This window comes from Chanos chanos, chromosome 15, assembly GCF_902362185.1.
Source record: "Chanos chanos chromosome 15, fChaCha1.1, whole genome shotgun sequence".
Taxonomy (NCBI): Eukaryota; Metazoa; Chordata; class Actinopteri; order Gonorynchiformes; family Chanidae; genus Chanos; species Chanos chanos.
Window position 1 is genome coordinate 395001 of NC_044509.1, and position 14623 is coordinate 409623.

The 14623-nt window shown below is 41.7% G+C and overlaps 2 protein-coding genes across 7 annotated transcripts in view; both read left to right on the forward strand.

Annotated features, from left to right (window-relative positions):
• rps6ka3a (ribosomal protein S6 kinase a, polypeptide 3a) overlaps positions 1 to 2403 on the forward strand; it is a 24623-nt gene extending 22220 nt beyond the window's left edge. For all 6 annotated transcript variants that reach the window (XM_030792120.1, XM_030792123.1, XM_030792122.1 and 3 more), the window contains 3 exons: positions 223 to 340; positions 609 to 749; positions 2060 to 2403. In XM_030792120.1, the coding sequence (XP_030647980.1) occupies positions 223 to 340; positions 609 to 749; positions 2060 to 2182 (382 nt within the window). In that variant the 3' untranslated portion in view covers positions 2183 to 2403. The remainder of the gene's footprint in view (positions 1 to 222; positions 341 to 608; positions 750 to 2059) is intronic.
• A 2800-nt stretch (positions 2404 to 5203) lies between these two features.
• Positions 5204 to 14149, forward strand: LOC115828467 (eukaryotic translation initiation factor 1A, X-chromosomal). Its single transcript, XM_030792459.1, has 7 exons — positions 5204 to 5321; positions 6426 to 6509; positions 8378 to 8481; positions 10900 to 10950; positions 11222 to 11303; positions 12016 to 12107; positions 14047 to 14149. Exons 1-7 carry the CDS (start codon positions 5306 to 5308, stop codon positions 14050 to 14052), a joined length of 435 nt encoding a protein of 144 aa, XP_030648319.1. The 5' UTR covers positions 5204 to 5305; the 3' UTR covers positions 14053 to 14149.
• The last annotated feature ends 474 nt before the right edge of the window (positions 14150 to 14623 follow it).

The window sequence follows — 14623 nt, forward strand, 5'->3', positions numbered from 1 at the left end:
ACGTGTGTGTGTGTTTATTTTTACAGCTCTGTGAGGACTTGAATGAGAATGACATGTATGAATTAGACATTAGTGAGATAAACAGGGGTTGCAGTGTGTGTTATGTATCATGTGTAAAGTGTTATCAGTATGTTAAGTATTAACACATTAAGTGTGTTGAGCTGTGTTGTGTGAAGCAGCAGTGTGTTAAGCTGCTCTCCTGTATGTGATGGTGTTTGTTAGGTTCACTCCGTTTGCTAATGGACCTGAGGACACACCTGATGAGATTCTGGCCCGGATTGGCAGTGGGAAATTCTCCCTGTCAGGTGGATACTGGAACTCCGTCTCCAACGAGGCCAAGGTCAGAGCATTTCTCTCTCACTCCATCTTGTCCCACCCCACACAGTGATTGGCAATACAGAATACAGTTTGATTGGCTGTTAGTATAAAGTGACACAGTTTGATTGGCTGTTAGTATTGGAAGTTGTTATTGTAAGGTGAGTCAACATAGTCCGTAACGTTTATGAACCACTCATAGAGGTTTGAGAACTTGCCATTTGGATCAGCTTGCCAGAGAGGTTCACTTGTCTGGAACAATGACATGACCTTTAACTTCTCTGACCTTGTAGAACCTGGTGTCTAAGATGCTTCACGTTGACCCCCACCAGAGGCTGACTGCAGCACAGGTGCTGAGACACCCATGGATCATCCACAAAGACCAGCTGCCCAATTACCAGCTCAACAGACAGGATGCACCTCACCTGGTCAAGGTACAAATGCCCTGTACACACACACACACACACACACACACACCTGTCAGAGGATTCAGTCTGCCGTTTCCCTCCCTCACATTTAACCAGAGCGTCATCCTTATGCTGAGCTCCTCACAGTGAGGCTGTTGGGAGCATCATCCTTACGCTGAGCTCCTCACAGTGAGGCTGTTGGGAGCGTCATCCTTACGCTGAGCTCCTCACAGTGAGGCTGTTGGGAGCGTCATCCTTACGCTGAGCTCCTCACAGTGAGGCTGTTGGGAGCGTCATCCTTACGCTGAGCTCCTCACAGTGAGGCTGTTGGCCCAGTTCCTGTGGAACATTATTTCACTGGACCAGTATTTATTTGTTCTGTACATCTTAAATTGAGAAAGCATATGATTGTGTAGCAGTTATAGATTCTGTCAAGAGTTCAGAGCAGTAGTCTTTGTCTGAGGTTCCTCAGATATGGCCCTTCTCCCATCTCTCTGAGTCCGAGTGAATAAACAGCCTGCAGAAGTCTGAAAACCGTGAAGCCTTTCAGTCTGTTTAATCATACACACATTCACTTTAAAAAATTAGTTAATAAAGATCCATAAATGTCTATGAGTAAATAGCTGGTAAACAAAGATTGTCTATAAATAAAAAGCTTATAAATAAAATAGTAGTTTAATAGTTTATAGTTTATAAACAAGTTATAATAGTTTATAAACAAGTAGTTTACAAATGGTTATACTGTGGCGTGGGCACCTGTTTGAACACTGAGGCAGCTCTGGTTTACGGTGAGCTGTCAGCCATTCCAGGTGTCTTAAACAGCTTTCCCTGGCTCTGTGGAACTGGAGACAGCAGCATCAAAACACCTCTAACAACTAGTGCTCAGCTCATGGCTTAGAAGTCATCATGTTAAATGACCAGTATTCCTGTAAGAAGTTATCGTATTCAAGTATTTTATATTTTATGTAAGACTGTTTTCGGTACTAATGAACAAACAGGTGACTGTTATAGGCAGTGTAATTGTAAGCATTGTAATGGGCCCACATGTGAAAAAGGCTGAACTTCCTCCTTTACTGAAATCGAATTGTTTTGCAGTGGATCCAAACCACTGCACATGTCTTAGACATGCAGTCTAACCAAAGCGTGCTCTCTCCCTCTCTCTCTCTCTCTTTCTCTCTCTCTCTCTCTCTCTCTCTCTCTCTCTTTCTCTCTCTCTCTCTCTCTCCCTCTCTCTCTCTCTTGCGCGCTCTCTCTCTCTTTCTCTCTCTCTCTCTCTCTCTCTCTCTCTCTCTCTCTCTCTCTCTCTCTTTCTCTCTCTCTCTCTCTCTCTCTCTCAGGGGGCGATGGCAGCGACATACTCAGCCTTGAACAGGAATGTGTCCCCTATGCTGGAGCCTGTGGGTCGCTCCACACTTGCGCAGAGACGCGGCATTAAAAAACTCACCTCCACTGCCCTTTGATCCCGGGCAGGTGTGTGTGTGTGTGTGTGTGTGAGGGAGGAAGTGTAGTGAGGGAGGACAGACCAAATCAGATAACCCAACTCCTGTTTTCTCCACCTCAATGAACCCTCTCCTCTGTACAATCAGCACTACCCACCAAATCCATGATGATTTACAAAAACTCTTAAGGAAAAAAAAAAAAGAAATTAAATGTGTATACTGTATGAATGAAATGCCAAACATTATGTAGTTGTTATGGAGTGGTATTTGTGTGGTTAGTCTGTGAGTCTGGATGTCGGGCTGTACTGTCAGAAACACTGATTCCTTTTTTTAGGCCTGGGCCTGGGATTTGGACCCACACCACTGGCCACTTTTCAACGACTACATTCCACCTCATTTCTCCATCTCTCTCCATCCCTCTAATCTGCTCTCCATCTCTCTCCATCCCTTTAATCTGCTCTCCATCTCTCTCCATCCTTCTAATCTGCTCTCCATCTCTCTAATCTGCTCTCCATCTCTCTCCATCCCTCTAATCTGCTCTCCATCCCTCTAAACTGCTCTCCATCTCTCTCCATCCCTCTAATCTGCTCTCCATCTCTCTCCATCCCTCTAAACTGCTCTCCATCTCTCTAAACTGCTCTCCATCTCTCTCCATCCCTCTAAACTGCTCTCCATCTCTCTAATCTGCTCTCCATCTCTCTAATCTGCTCTCCATCTCTCTCCATCTCTCTGAACTGCTCTCCATCTCTCTCCATCCCTCTAATCTGCTCTCCATCTCTCTCCATCTCTCTAATCTGCTCTCCATCTCTCTCCATCTCTCTAAACTGCTCTCCATCTCTCTCCATCTCTCTAATCTGCTCTCCATATCTCTCCATCTCTCTAAACTGCTCTCCATCTCTCTCCATCTCTCTAATCTGCTCTCCATCTCTCTCCATCTCTCTAAACTGCTCTCCATCTCTCTCCATCTCTCTAAACTGCTCTCCATCTCTCTAATCTGCTCTCCATATCTCTCCATCTCTCTAACTGCTCTCCATCTCTCTAATCTGCTCTCCATATCTCTCCATCTCTCTAAACTGCTCTCCATCTCTCTAAACTGCTCTCCATATCTCTCCATCTCTCTAATCTGCTCTCCATCTCTCTAAACTGCTCTCCATATCTCTCCATCTCTCTAAACTGCTCTCCATCTCTCTCCATCTCTCTAATCTGCTCTCCATCTCTCTCCATCTCTCTAATCTGCTCTCCATCTCTCTCCATCTCTCTAATCTGCTCTCCATCTCTCTAAACTGCTCTCCATCTCTCTAATCTGCTCTCCATATCTCTCCATCTCTCTAACTGCTCTCCATCTCTCTAATCTGCTCTCCATATCTCTCCATCTCTCTAAACTGCTCTCCATCTCTCTCCATCTCTCTAAACTGCTCTCCATATCTCTCCATCTCTCTAATCTGCTCTCCATCTCTCTAAACTGCTCTCCATCTCTCTCCATCTCTCTAATCTGCTCTCGATCTCTCTAATCTGCTCTCCATATCTCTCCATCTCTCTAAACTGCTCTCCATCTCTCTCCATCTCTCTAATCTGCTCTCCATCTCTCTAAACTGCTCTCCATATCTCTCCATCTCTCTAATCTGCTCTCCATCTCTCTAAACTGCTCTCCATCTCTCTCCATCTCTCTAATCTGCTCTCCATCTCTCTAATCTGCTCTCCATATCTCTCCATCTCTCTAATCTGCTCTCGATCTCTCTCCATCTCTACCGCAGCTACTGCCCAAATCAGTATTCTCATACCCTGAGCAATGAGCCCAGTCAGGCCAGATGATGGACAGTATTGGACAGTGCATTGGTATTGGCTTTTCCCTTTGGTCCTCTCAGTCCTGTGTGTCTGATGGAAAAATCTCAGAATGAATCTTTTGGCTGCTGTTTATCTCAGATCACCACAACTTTCTCCTATGACAGTGGAGATGGATGTTTTGGAAGGAATTCCTGTCTGTTTTCCAAATGTCTGTCTTAAACATTGTATAACCCTGTGGTGATGTGAATCTGCTGTTTTCTGCAGGCATTTTCTCTGGGCTGAACTTGATGAATGGAGTGTTATGGGATGGTTTGAGGTTGTTGTCGGTGTGGGGGTGTAAAGACCTCTCTCAGGGCCCTGTATGTAAAACACCAGCCGTGTGATTATGTTGTTTGACTGAATATAAATCAAAACCAACACAGTGCCTGGAATCAGCGCTCTTCCACTCCTGTGATCTGTCCACTCCTGTGACCAGGATGAGACGTGTGTTTTTGTGTGTGTGTGTGTGTGTGTGTGTGTGTGTATGGGTCGTCCTCCGTGACCATCAGTGTCCATGTGACAGCGGTGCTCCATGTGCCAGTCCTGTTATAAACACTCCAGACAGACTCAGATCTCTACGTCTGCGTGTCCAGGGTTAAGTGTTGTCGGGCATTTGGTTTCAGATGCTCTCTCAATGACCTCTCTTCTAGAATCCTCTGTGTTTTCTCTGTTTTTTCCTCTCTCTGTTCATTGTGTCCTCTCCAGACAAAGGGAACTATATATTTATAGTTATATAGAGGGATTATTCATCTTCATCATGTTTGAGAAACTGTTGACATTTTAATGAGACAATTTAGAATGTGATTTTTTTTTTTGTACATGTGGATGAAATTGATGATGATGATATTTTGTACTGTGTTATGACTGAGGGGGCTCAATTTCTCCTCTCTTGGGATTTAAGGATGAGATTTACAGGGCTGTTAACTGGCAACGATTTTCATGGGTCTGCTCAGTGTTGGTTATTACTCATGTTCTGGACCCAAACAGTGGCAAAACTTAAAAAAAAAAAAATCAGCTTGCACCTGTTGCAAAAAGAATACACTGGGTTGAAAATCCTTTAAATAAAACAGATTAATCTTTTAATAACATTGTGTTCGTTTATTTCATCTGATTTCATAGTTTGTTGTTCAAAATGCACTGTGACGAATAAAGTTTTTTTTTTTAAGTTGCGGTCGTGCGCAGGCGCAGAGTTTAGAGGAAGTCGCTCTCAGAGGAAGACGGACTAGAGACTAGCTTAATGGTCCTCAGTTTGGACTGATTGCTATTAAATTCTGTAAAACCGTCACCTTTGATCTTGATTAATTTTGCACATCGGTGAGAATGCCGAAAAATAAAGGTAAGAGGAAGACACAAGCTCCAGTTTCATCCGTTGACTCTTTTATCTTTAATAAGTTGTTAAGCTCAGTTAACTGGCTAACTTACCGGCCTCGGCGGCGTGATCCTCCGGAGCGCCGTGCGGTTGAGTTCCGCCGGGTCGGACTGTCTGAACCAGTTGAAACTGGCGACGATTTTTGTTCCGCATCTGTGACGTTTTTTCACAGAGAACATTAAGTGAGCAACGTCGCATCTTCTCCCAGTTTTCATTTGGGTGTAAAGTTGATTGACGTAAAGATAGTCGCGCTTACAAACGTCTGGTGTGTGTGTGTGTGTGTGTGTGTGTGGAGAGGCCCATCAAAACTGTGCGTTTGCACTACTTGAGACAAATCCATTTAAAACAGAGTTTGAATTAGCGGAACAGTAGGCAAAGGGTCGAGATTTATTATTCTTAAATGACATCCTTCATGTCTGTTGTAAAGTGATTCAAGCAGCTACCGATTTAACTCAAAGATTAATAAACTAATGTAAGAGGTGCCGCTTGAGTCATATGGCGCTCAATGTAATCTTTCACTGCAGTGAGATTCTGTCAGTACGTACTCCGATGTAACGAGTGTTCGCCGTTTGTCAGAGAAAGCAGTACTGTAGATCCAAAGGTTTCACGTCAGTGTTTGAGCTAATGCGGAGGGTAATGACTGAAGGTCCTAAATTTTAGTAACCCAGAGAACCGTTTTCAGCGGGGGTTTTCCCGAGGTGCCAATGCAGATTCTGCGTATGTTTGTGAATATATCTGAAAGAGGTTTGTCGTTTCTCTTTTTCATGTATAATGAAATTTTGAAATGTAACTCTTTTCTGAATGCTCCTCTGCACTACTGTCATGCAGAGACTGTGTTAGCTGCATTAGCTTAACCAACAGACAGAAAAGACACTGTTGAAGAATCAGATAAGACAGGCGAGGTGTGCTGCAGATGTTTGGATATACAGACAGCACCGTTAGCAGGAGTGTAAGAGCTGCTGTCGTTAATGGTCTAGGACTCATTTGTGATTTTAAACAGCGGTTTGCGATAACAGTATCTCCAGATTAAACAGTCAACAGTGAATAACCCTGATGTGTCTCTTTGTGCAGGTAAAGGAGGGAAGAATCGGCGGCGTGGAAAGAACGAGAATGAGTCGGAGAAGAGAGAACTGGTCTTTAAAGAGGATGGACAAGGTGAGTGGTTGCCATGGGGAACGTACCTGACGTCACTTTCCCTTACACATCTTGTCCGTGTCGTAGCCGTGATAATAAGGACAGTTTAACAGAGCGAAAGTACATCTGATCACTGCTAAAAAAAAAAAAAAAACAACTAAACACCATGATGTTTTTATATGACATTGTCCTAATTATCCATCACGACTGTAAATTAAATACATTGTAACTATTGTAACTCAGGTTTTTAACTGTCATCCACATGAGTATATCTGTGGAGACTTTCTTCATTCAGTCTCTGACACAACTATCAGACTAAAACAACCCAAAGACACTTCTTACACTGCGAATCAGTGACATGAGAAATATTGTAAGTACGAGCCAGAGGCAACGGCCGTTTTTAGGCATAAAATAAATATGAATATGCAAGATGACATTATCAGTTTTCCAAATTTTCATAAAATAATGAAGCATTTCTAGGCTAAAAGAAGGCCTGAATATGTTTTGTATTATGGTTATGCTAAACAGAAGAACCCGGTCCGATCAGACCCGAGAACTCCGCAGTCTGCACTGGTGCTGCTGGTTTTGAGGGTTCAGTGGAGCTGCTGAGAGTTGGGCCACAGTACTGAGGGAAACAGGCCAGGGCAGAAAATCTAAATGTGCACCCCTCCTAAAAAATAAACCAGTCAATCAAGTTTCTTTGCCCCCGATCCTGATCCGAGTCATTTAATATTGAGTATCTGCCGATACCAAGTCCCGATCCAATACTTGTATTTTCCTAGATAATGTAGTTGCACAGTGCACATTTCAAGTACATTACAGTTATTAAAACCGATTCAGTGTGTATACGGCCAAGCCTTGTCGAGAGGGTAAGGCGTAGGCTACTGTGGGAGTTATACCAGAAAATATACGTAAGTGTTCGATTTTATTTCATCTTACAATTATTCAAGTGGTCAAGTTGTGTATTGCTCTCTGTGGTCCTTAGTTTAGGTTAGGTGTTTCAGTTTTGAAATGATACCTTGGTTGTTATTAGTAGCCTTGAGGATTAATGTCGTCAAAGTATGCTGACCTAAAAAACGTTCAAATTTAAAAGTTAAAAGAAAACCTGTTCGCCTGGAACGTTCGCCTCAGATTGCCGAATTTTTATTCAACGTCTTTTTGTTTTTCAAGTTGCATAAAACATAAGCATACATTAATGCATCCATTTAGTTTGCCAAATTTTACCTCACCTCTGTATTCGCTACCACATGGGCTGGTCATCCAAAGCGATTAATTCAGTTACCCTCTCGGTAATCTTTTTGGCCTTGTCGCTGTCTCAAGGAAATTTCTCTCTCCTTTTAAACGTATATCCTCCAGTGTGTGTTGCTTCGGAGCAGCCTTTGCCTGCGTTACCTGAGTGAACTCACTGTATTCCGCTGAGTGTTTATTTTTTAGGTGCTGTATCAAAGTGGTAGTAGCCTATTGAATGCAGCTCTGTGTTACTACCGCCTCGCGAAATGCTCGCATTGCAAACATTACAAGTGGCTGTTGGACTGCTTTCGTTTCCCAATTTAAAACATATCCACACTGCAGCCATTTTAGCCGCATCCTGCCACAAATCATGCTGATGTAAAACAAAGGAATCGGGCTTAGAGTCGTGCTCAGTAAAGCCGATACTGATCAGTTAAAAAATGCCTTGATTGGACCCGATACCGATCTTTGAGATCGGATCGGGACATCCCTAAAATAAATAGAACAAAATAAACTTAAAAATAAATCAAAAACAAATAAAGCAGTCTGCTTCTCCTGACTGGTTATGTCCTGTGTGTTAACTGTGTTAGTTGAACGTGTGTGTTGTGTTTGACTGAGTCCTGTGTGTTGACTGTGTGTGTTGCACGTGTGTGTTGTAGAGTATGCCCAGGTGATCAAGATGTTGGGAAATGGCCGTCTGGAGGCCATGTGTTTTGATGGCGTCAAACGGCTGTGTCACATCAGAGGAAAACTTCGCAAAAAGGTACTGACCAATAAACAAAACACAGGGTGCATCCAAATGCATCTTTTTTGCTTAGGAAGGTTCCTAACTGAGTGAAATGAGTTGGATGTATCCAAGTGGCAGCCATGATAAGAGCTGGTCGAATTCTCTAAATGCTAAAGAAAGGTGCTTCAGTGCTTCCATTCCTATCTCCTTTAGCAAAGGGTACACTGGACCATCCTTTACAACAGGAAAGGGCATCATTTCACCCCACAATTCTTTAGGGCAGTAACATTTAAAGCGACTCACCATTCGGCCATTCACAAAAACAAACAGTTATGTGAATGTCACACTAACCAGTGGACAGTGTCAAGTGTAGCCAAGATTATTGGCTGAAGTTTTCTCATTTAATGATTTGCTGATCGTATACAAGTAAAATCAAGAAATAAAAGTGACGTGATAAAGTGATGGTGTCAGTCAGATGACGTATACACTCTCCAAAAGATGACAGTTTCTAAACAGTTTCTAATGATTTCTGACTAAAAGGCTTCTCACGCCAACTGCCTCGTGCTCACGCATTCTCACTTAAATTCTTAACAGAAAACAATTCACAATACAAAGTTAAATAATGTACTAACAATTTCCCAACTATTTCTGATTAAAAGTAAGATTTAGAACTGAAATACAAGCATTAGTAATTGCAAAACAAATTAAATTCTGTTTTCTAAAGATGGATCAGATCAACATGCCCAACAAGGGATATAAGACATTTATAGTCAAATGATGTTTTTAATTCAGCAGGTTTGAAACTTAAGAATGATGATATGTACAGTAGTAGATTTGAACACGTTATGCCTATCTTGCATAAATTTAACAATTATTTCCAGACAATCATAATAACTGGCATTCATGTCAATAAAAGAGTGGATGGGAGGGTGAGTATGAGCAATATGACGGCCGTTCTCAATGTAATGACCGTTCTCAATGTAATGACCGTTCTCAATGTAATGACCGTTCTCAATATGACAACCATTCTCAATGTAATGACCGTTCTCAATGTAATGACCGTTCTCAATGTAATGACCGTTCTCAATATGACGGCCGTTCTCAATGTAATGACCGTTCTCAATGTAATGACCGTTCTCAATATGACGACCGTTCTCCATGTAATGACCGTTCTCAATGTAATGACCGTTCTCAATGTAATGACCGTTCTCAGTATGGCGACCGTTCTCAATATGACAACCGTTCTCAATGTAATGACCGTTCTCAATATGACGGCCGTTCTCAATGTAATGACCGTTCTCAATGTAATGACCGTTCTCAACGTAATGACCGTTCTCAATATGACGACCGTTCTCCATGTAATGACCGTTCTCAATTTGACGACCGTTCTCAATATGACGACCGTTCTCCATGTAATGACCGTTCTCCATGTAATGACCGTTCTCAATGTAATGACCGTTCTCAATGTAATGACCATTCTCAATGTAATGACCGTTCTCAATGCAATGACCGTTCTCAATATGACAACCGTTCTCCATGTAATGACCATTCTCAATGTAATGACCGTTCTCAATATGACGACTATTTCATTTCACTTTAGTGAGTGGCCTATATTCCTTTTTTATTTCAATTCCAAAGATGGTAATGAAGAAATATTTTTTTACTGGGTTGTCCACGTTTATAGTCTGCATGAAACGCCGCGGTAAGAGCTTACAGGGCGAAGTATCTCAGATGATGATATCGAAGTCCACCTTCGGCCACGGCAGACCCACGTCGATAACATCCGCCGTCGCATCATCACGTAGCCTAGCGTAAATGCAGTTTGATAATCTTATCACTGCGGTTGTCTTTTCCTAAGTGCTTATGAATTCTCCTTCCCATCTTACCTTGACCTTGTGACATTTTCAAGGTCAAGGAATGTGGTTAGGAAAGGACGTAACTTTTTGACTATTCGGATGCACCCACACACACACACACACACACACACACAGCCTCACCCAGTGTCTGTAAACTCACCGTGCAGCCCACGGAAGTGTGTTTGCTGGGACTTTTTGGTGAACTTTGGTTGAGACTTTTTGGTGAACTTTGGTTGTGTAGATTGATTGGTCTTTAGAATCTGAAACTTAGTGTTTGTGTTAGATTAGATCACTTGTTTTGGACACATAAGCTGCTCCATGTAATAATAATAATAATAATACTTTATTTGTATAGCACTTTTCATACAAAGAATGTAGCTCAAAGTGCCTTTACATATCAGTAGAAAGAAAATAAAAATAATAATGATAATAATAAAAAGTAATAAAATAAATAAAATGGTAGTTAATAGACCACACAATAAAAACAAAAAAAAAAACAAAGATAAACCACATAATTCAAGGGACATAAATCATGTAGTATTCAGTGCACAGACATTGGCTGTTTGCTGAGGGCGGCTCTTCCCATGTTTGTCCTCAGGTTTGGATTAACACTTCGGACATCATTCTGATCGGACTGAGGGATTACCAGGTGAGAGTCACACTGCCTGTGTAGAAAAATAATGTCGATTCCTAGTTTTGCTCTGTGGTGAACTGTCTTTGTCTGTCTGTCTCTCAGGATAACTGTCTTTGTGAGTGAGTTTGTTTGTCTGTCTGTCTGTCAGGATAACTGTCTTTGTGAGTGAGTTTGTTTGTCTGTCTGTCTGTCAGGATAACTGTCTTTGTGAGTGAGTTTGTTTGTCTGTCTGTCTCTCAGGATAACTGTCTTTGTGAGTGAGTTTGTTTGTTTGTCTGTCTCTCAGGATAACAAAGCTGACGTCATTTTGAAGTATAATGCAGATGAGGCCCGGAGTCTGAAAGCGTATGGAGAACTACCAGAGCACGGTATACACACTCTTATATATACACGCTCTTATATACACCCTCATATACACACACACACATACACACACACACTCATATACACACACCGTATGGAGAGCTACCAGAGCGCGGTATACACATACATACACACTCACTCATACACACACACAAACATACATACACACACTCATACACACACACACACACACTCATATACACACACCGTATGGAGAACTACCAGAACACGGTATACACGCTCATATACACACACACACATACACACTCACGCACACACACACACACTCATACACATTCATATACACACACTCATACACACACACAAACATACACACACACTCATACACACACACACACACATACATGCACACACTCACGCACACACACACACTCATACACATTCATATACACAGACTCATACACACACTCATACACGCACACAAACATACATGCACACACTCACTCACGCACACACACACTCATACACACACACAAACATACATACACACACTCGCACGCACACACACACTCATACACATTCATATACACACACTCACACACACACACACACACACAAACATACATACATACATACACACACTCGCACGCGCACACACACACACAAAAACAGAGCATACACATAGACAAAACTTATGTAAAGTTTGTCAGCATGATGGAATGAGTGTGATTTTGAGGAGTGTGTTTTCTCTGACAGCTAAAATTAACGAGACAGACACATTTGGACCGGGAGACGATGATGAAATCCAGTTTGATGACATCGGGGATGATGATGAGGACATTGATGATGTAAGAGTTGTCACTGTTTTTAGGAGAGAGGCCTTTTATACGGGCATAGTCTGTTGTGCAGCATGGCTCTAATACTTCTCAGTGCTCTGAGGCCAGTTTGACTGATGCTCTGTTCGAAATGTACACTCACTCACTATATAGTGCGTCGGCCATTTTGTAATGCTGTTCGAAATCTCAACTGAAATTTTACGACGCTGTATAGCGCGCTACAGAATGGTCGCGAGGCACGGCAGAATGAAGCGTACAGAAGCTGAACTCTACATCGATCAACTCAGACCATCATACATTGCGGCCTGCCTCGTGAAAGCAGAGAGTCTTTACAGACCAATCAGGTGCAGATATTCTGGCGTTTGTTTATGCGACAGAGATAATAATTACGAATATCCGGCGCATAATTATGTTGCAGCGTAACGTCCAAATAATGTCCTGAAATGTATCAACAGCAGTCAACCGTTATCCCCTAGTGAGTGTTCCATGTAGCAAACACTATATAGTGAGTGAGTGAGTGAGCATTTGGAACACAGGGTGAGTCTGCGGGTGAGAGTGAGTGAGTGAGTGAGTGAGTGAGTGAGCATTTGGAACACAGGGTGAGTCTGCGGGTGAGAGAGAGTGAGTGAGTGAGCATTTGGAACACAGGGTGAGTCTGCGGGTGAGAGAGAGTGAGTGAGTGAGCATTTGGAACACAGGGTGAGTCTGCGGGTGAGAGTGAGTGAGTGAGTGAGTGAGTGAGTGAGCATTTGGAACATAGGGTGAGTCTGCGGGTGAGAGAGAGTGAGTGAGTGAGCATTTGGAACACAGGGTGAGTCTGCGGGTGAGAGAGAGTGAGTGAGTGAGCATTTGGAACACAGGGTGAGTCTGCGGGTGAGAGAGAGTGAGTGAGTGAGCATTTGGAACACAGGGTGAGTCTGCGGGTGAGAGTGAGTGAGTGAGGGTTCTAACAGTCACATTACATCTGACTCCACTGTTCCAGTCCCAACAGTAAACCCTTGAGTGAGTTTTACATAACTGTAGTTCAGACAGGTAATGTTATTTGTAGAGAACTGTAGTTCAGACAGGTAATGTTATTGTAATGTTATTTGTAGATAACTGTAGTTCAGACAGGTAATGTTATTTGTACATAACTGTAGTTCAGACAGGTAATGTTATTTGTACATAACTGTAGTTCAGACAGGTAATGTTATTTGTAGAGAACTGTAGTTCAGACAGGTAATGTTATTTGTACATAACTGTAGTTCAGATAGGTAATGTTATTTGTACATAACTGTAGTTCAGATAGGTAATGTTATTTGTACATAACTGTAGTTCAGATAGGTAATGTTATTTGTACATAACTGTAGTTCAGACAGGTAATGTTATTTGTACATAACTGTAGTTCAGACAGGTAATGTTATTTGTACATAACTGTAGTTCAGACAGGTAATGTTATTTGTAGAGAACTGTAGTTCAGACAGGTAATGTTATTTGTACATAACTGTAGTTCAGATAGGTAATGTTATTTGTACATAACTGTAGTTCAGATAGGTAATGTTATTTGTACATAACTGTAGTTCAGATAGGTAATGTTATTTGTACATAACTGTAGTTCAGACAGGTAATGTTATTTGTACATAACTGTAGTTCAGACAGGTAATGTTATTTGTACATAACTGTAGTTCAGACAGGTAATGTTATTTGTACATAACTGTAGTTCAGACAGGTAATGTTATTTGTAGAGAACTGTAGTTCAGACAGGTAATGTTATTGTAATGTTATTTGTAGATAACTGTAGTTCAGACAGGTAATGTTATTTGTAGAGAACTGTAGTTCAGACAGGTAATGTTATTTGTAGAGAACTGTAGTTCAGACAGGTAATGTTATTTGTAGAGAACTGTGTCTCTTATTGTTGTTTGGATTGTTGTGTTATGTTTTCTTTGGTTTGGATCTGTCTTTTCTACCACAGATTTAAGTGTGGACTTGGGACTCTTGTTCCCTGGCATCGTTTACACAGAGGCAGAGTGGACTTTTCCAGACTGGGACACCTTTCACCCCCCCCCCCCCCCTTTCACCCCGTGCCACGCCTTCCTTACAAAGCTGCTCAAACCAGCCGGTTCATCCTTTAAACCTGTATCATACTTCACAGTTGTGTTTTTGCATAATTGTTTTCCCTTGTGATGTGGTGGAATTCAAGGCCCTTACTACAGAAGAACAGAATTTCCACTAAAACCTTAAAATAAACATTTAAATTTCTAATAAACATTTAAATCATTTTATGTTTTTTTGTTTTTTCAAAAAAATATTTTAACTCTGGATGTCGTTTTTTGTTCTTGTTTTTCACAATCATTTTGGATGAACTTTTCTGGCATTAAGAATGCAGAAAAATAAAATGTGTATTTTTAGTTTTGTTTTTATGTCGCTTCTGTTTGCTGTCAGTGTGTGTACATGTTTGTGTTGGCCTGTGTTGACTTGTAGCCTCACTGGCTAAAGGTTACTGGACTAGCTGTTGGTCCAGATGAAGAGTGAAGTCAGTACTGGGAGGA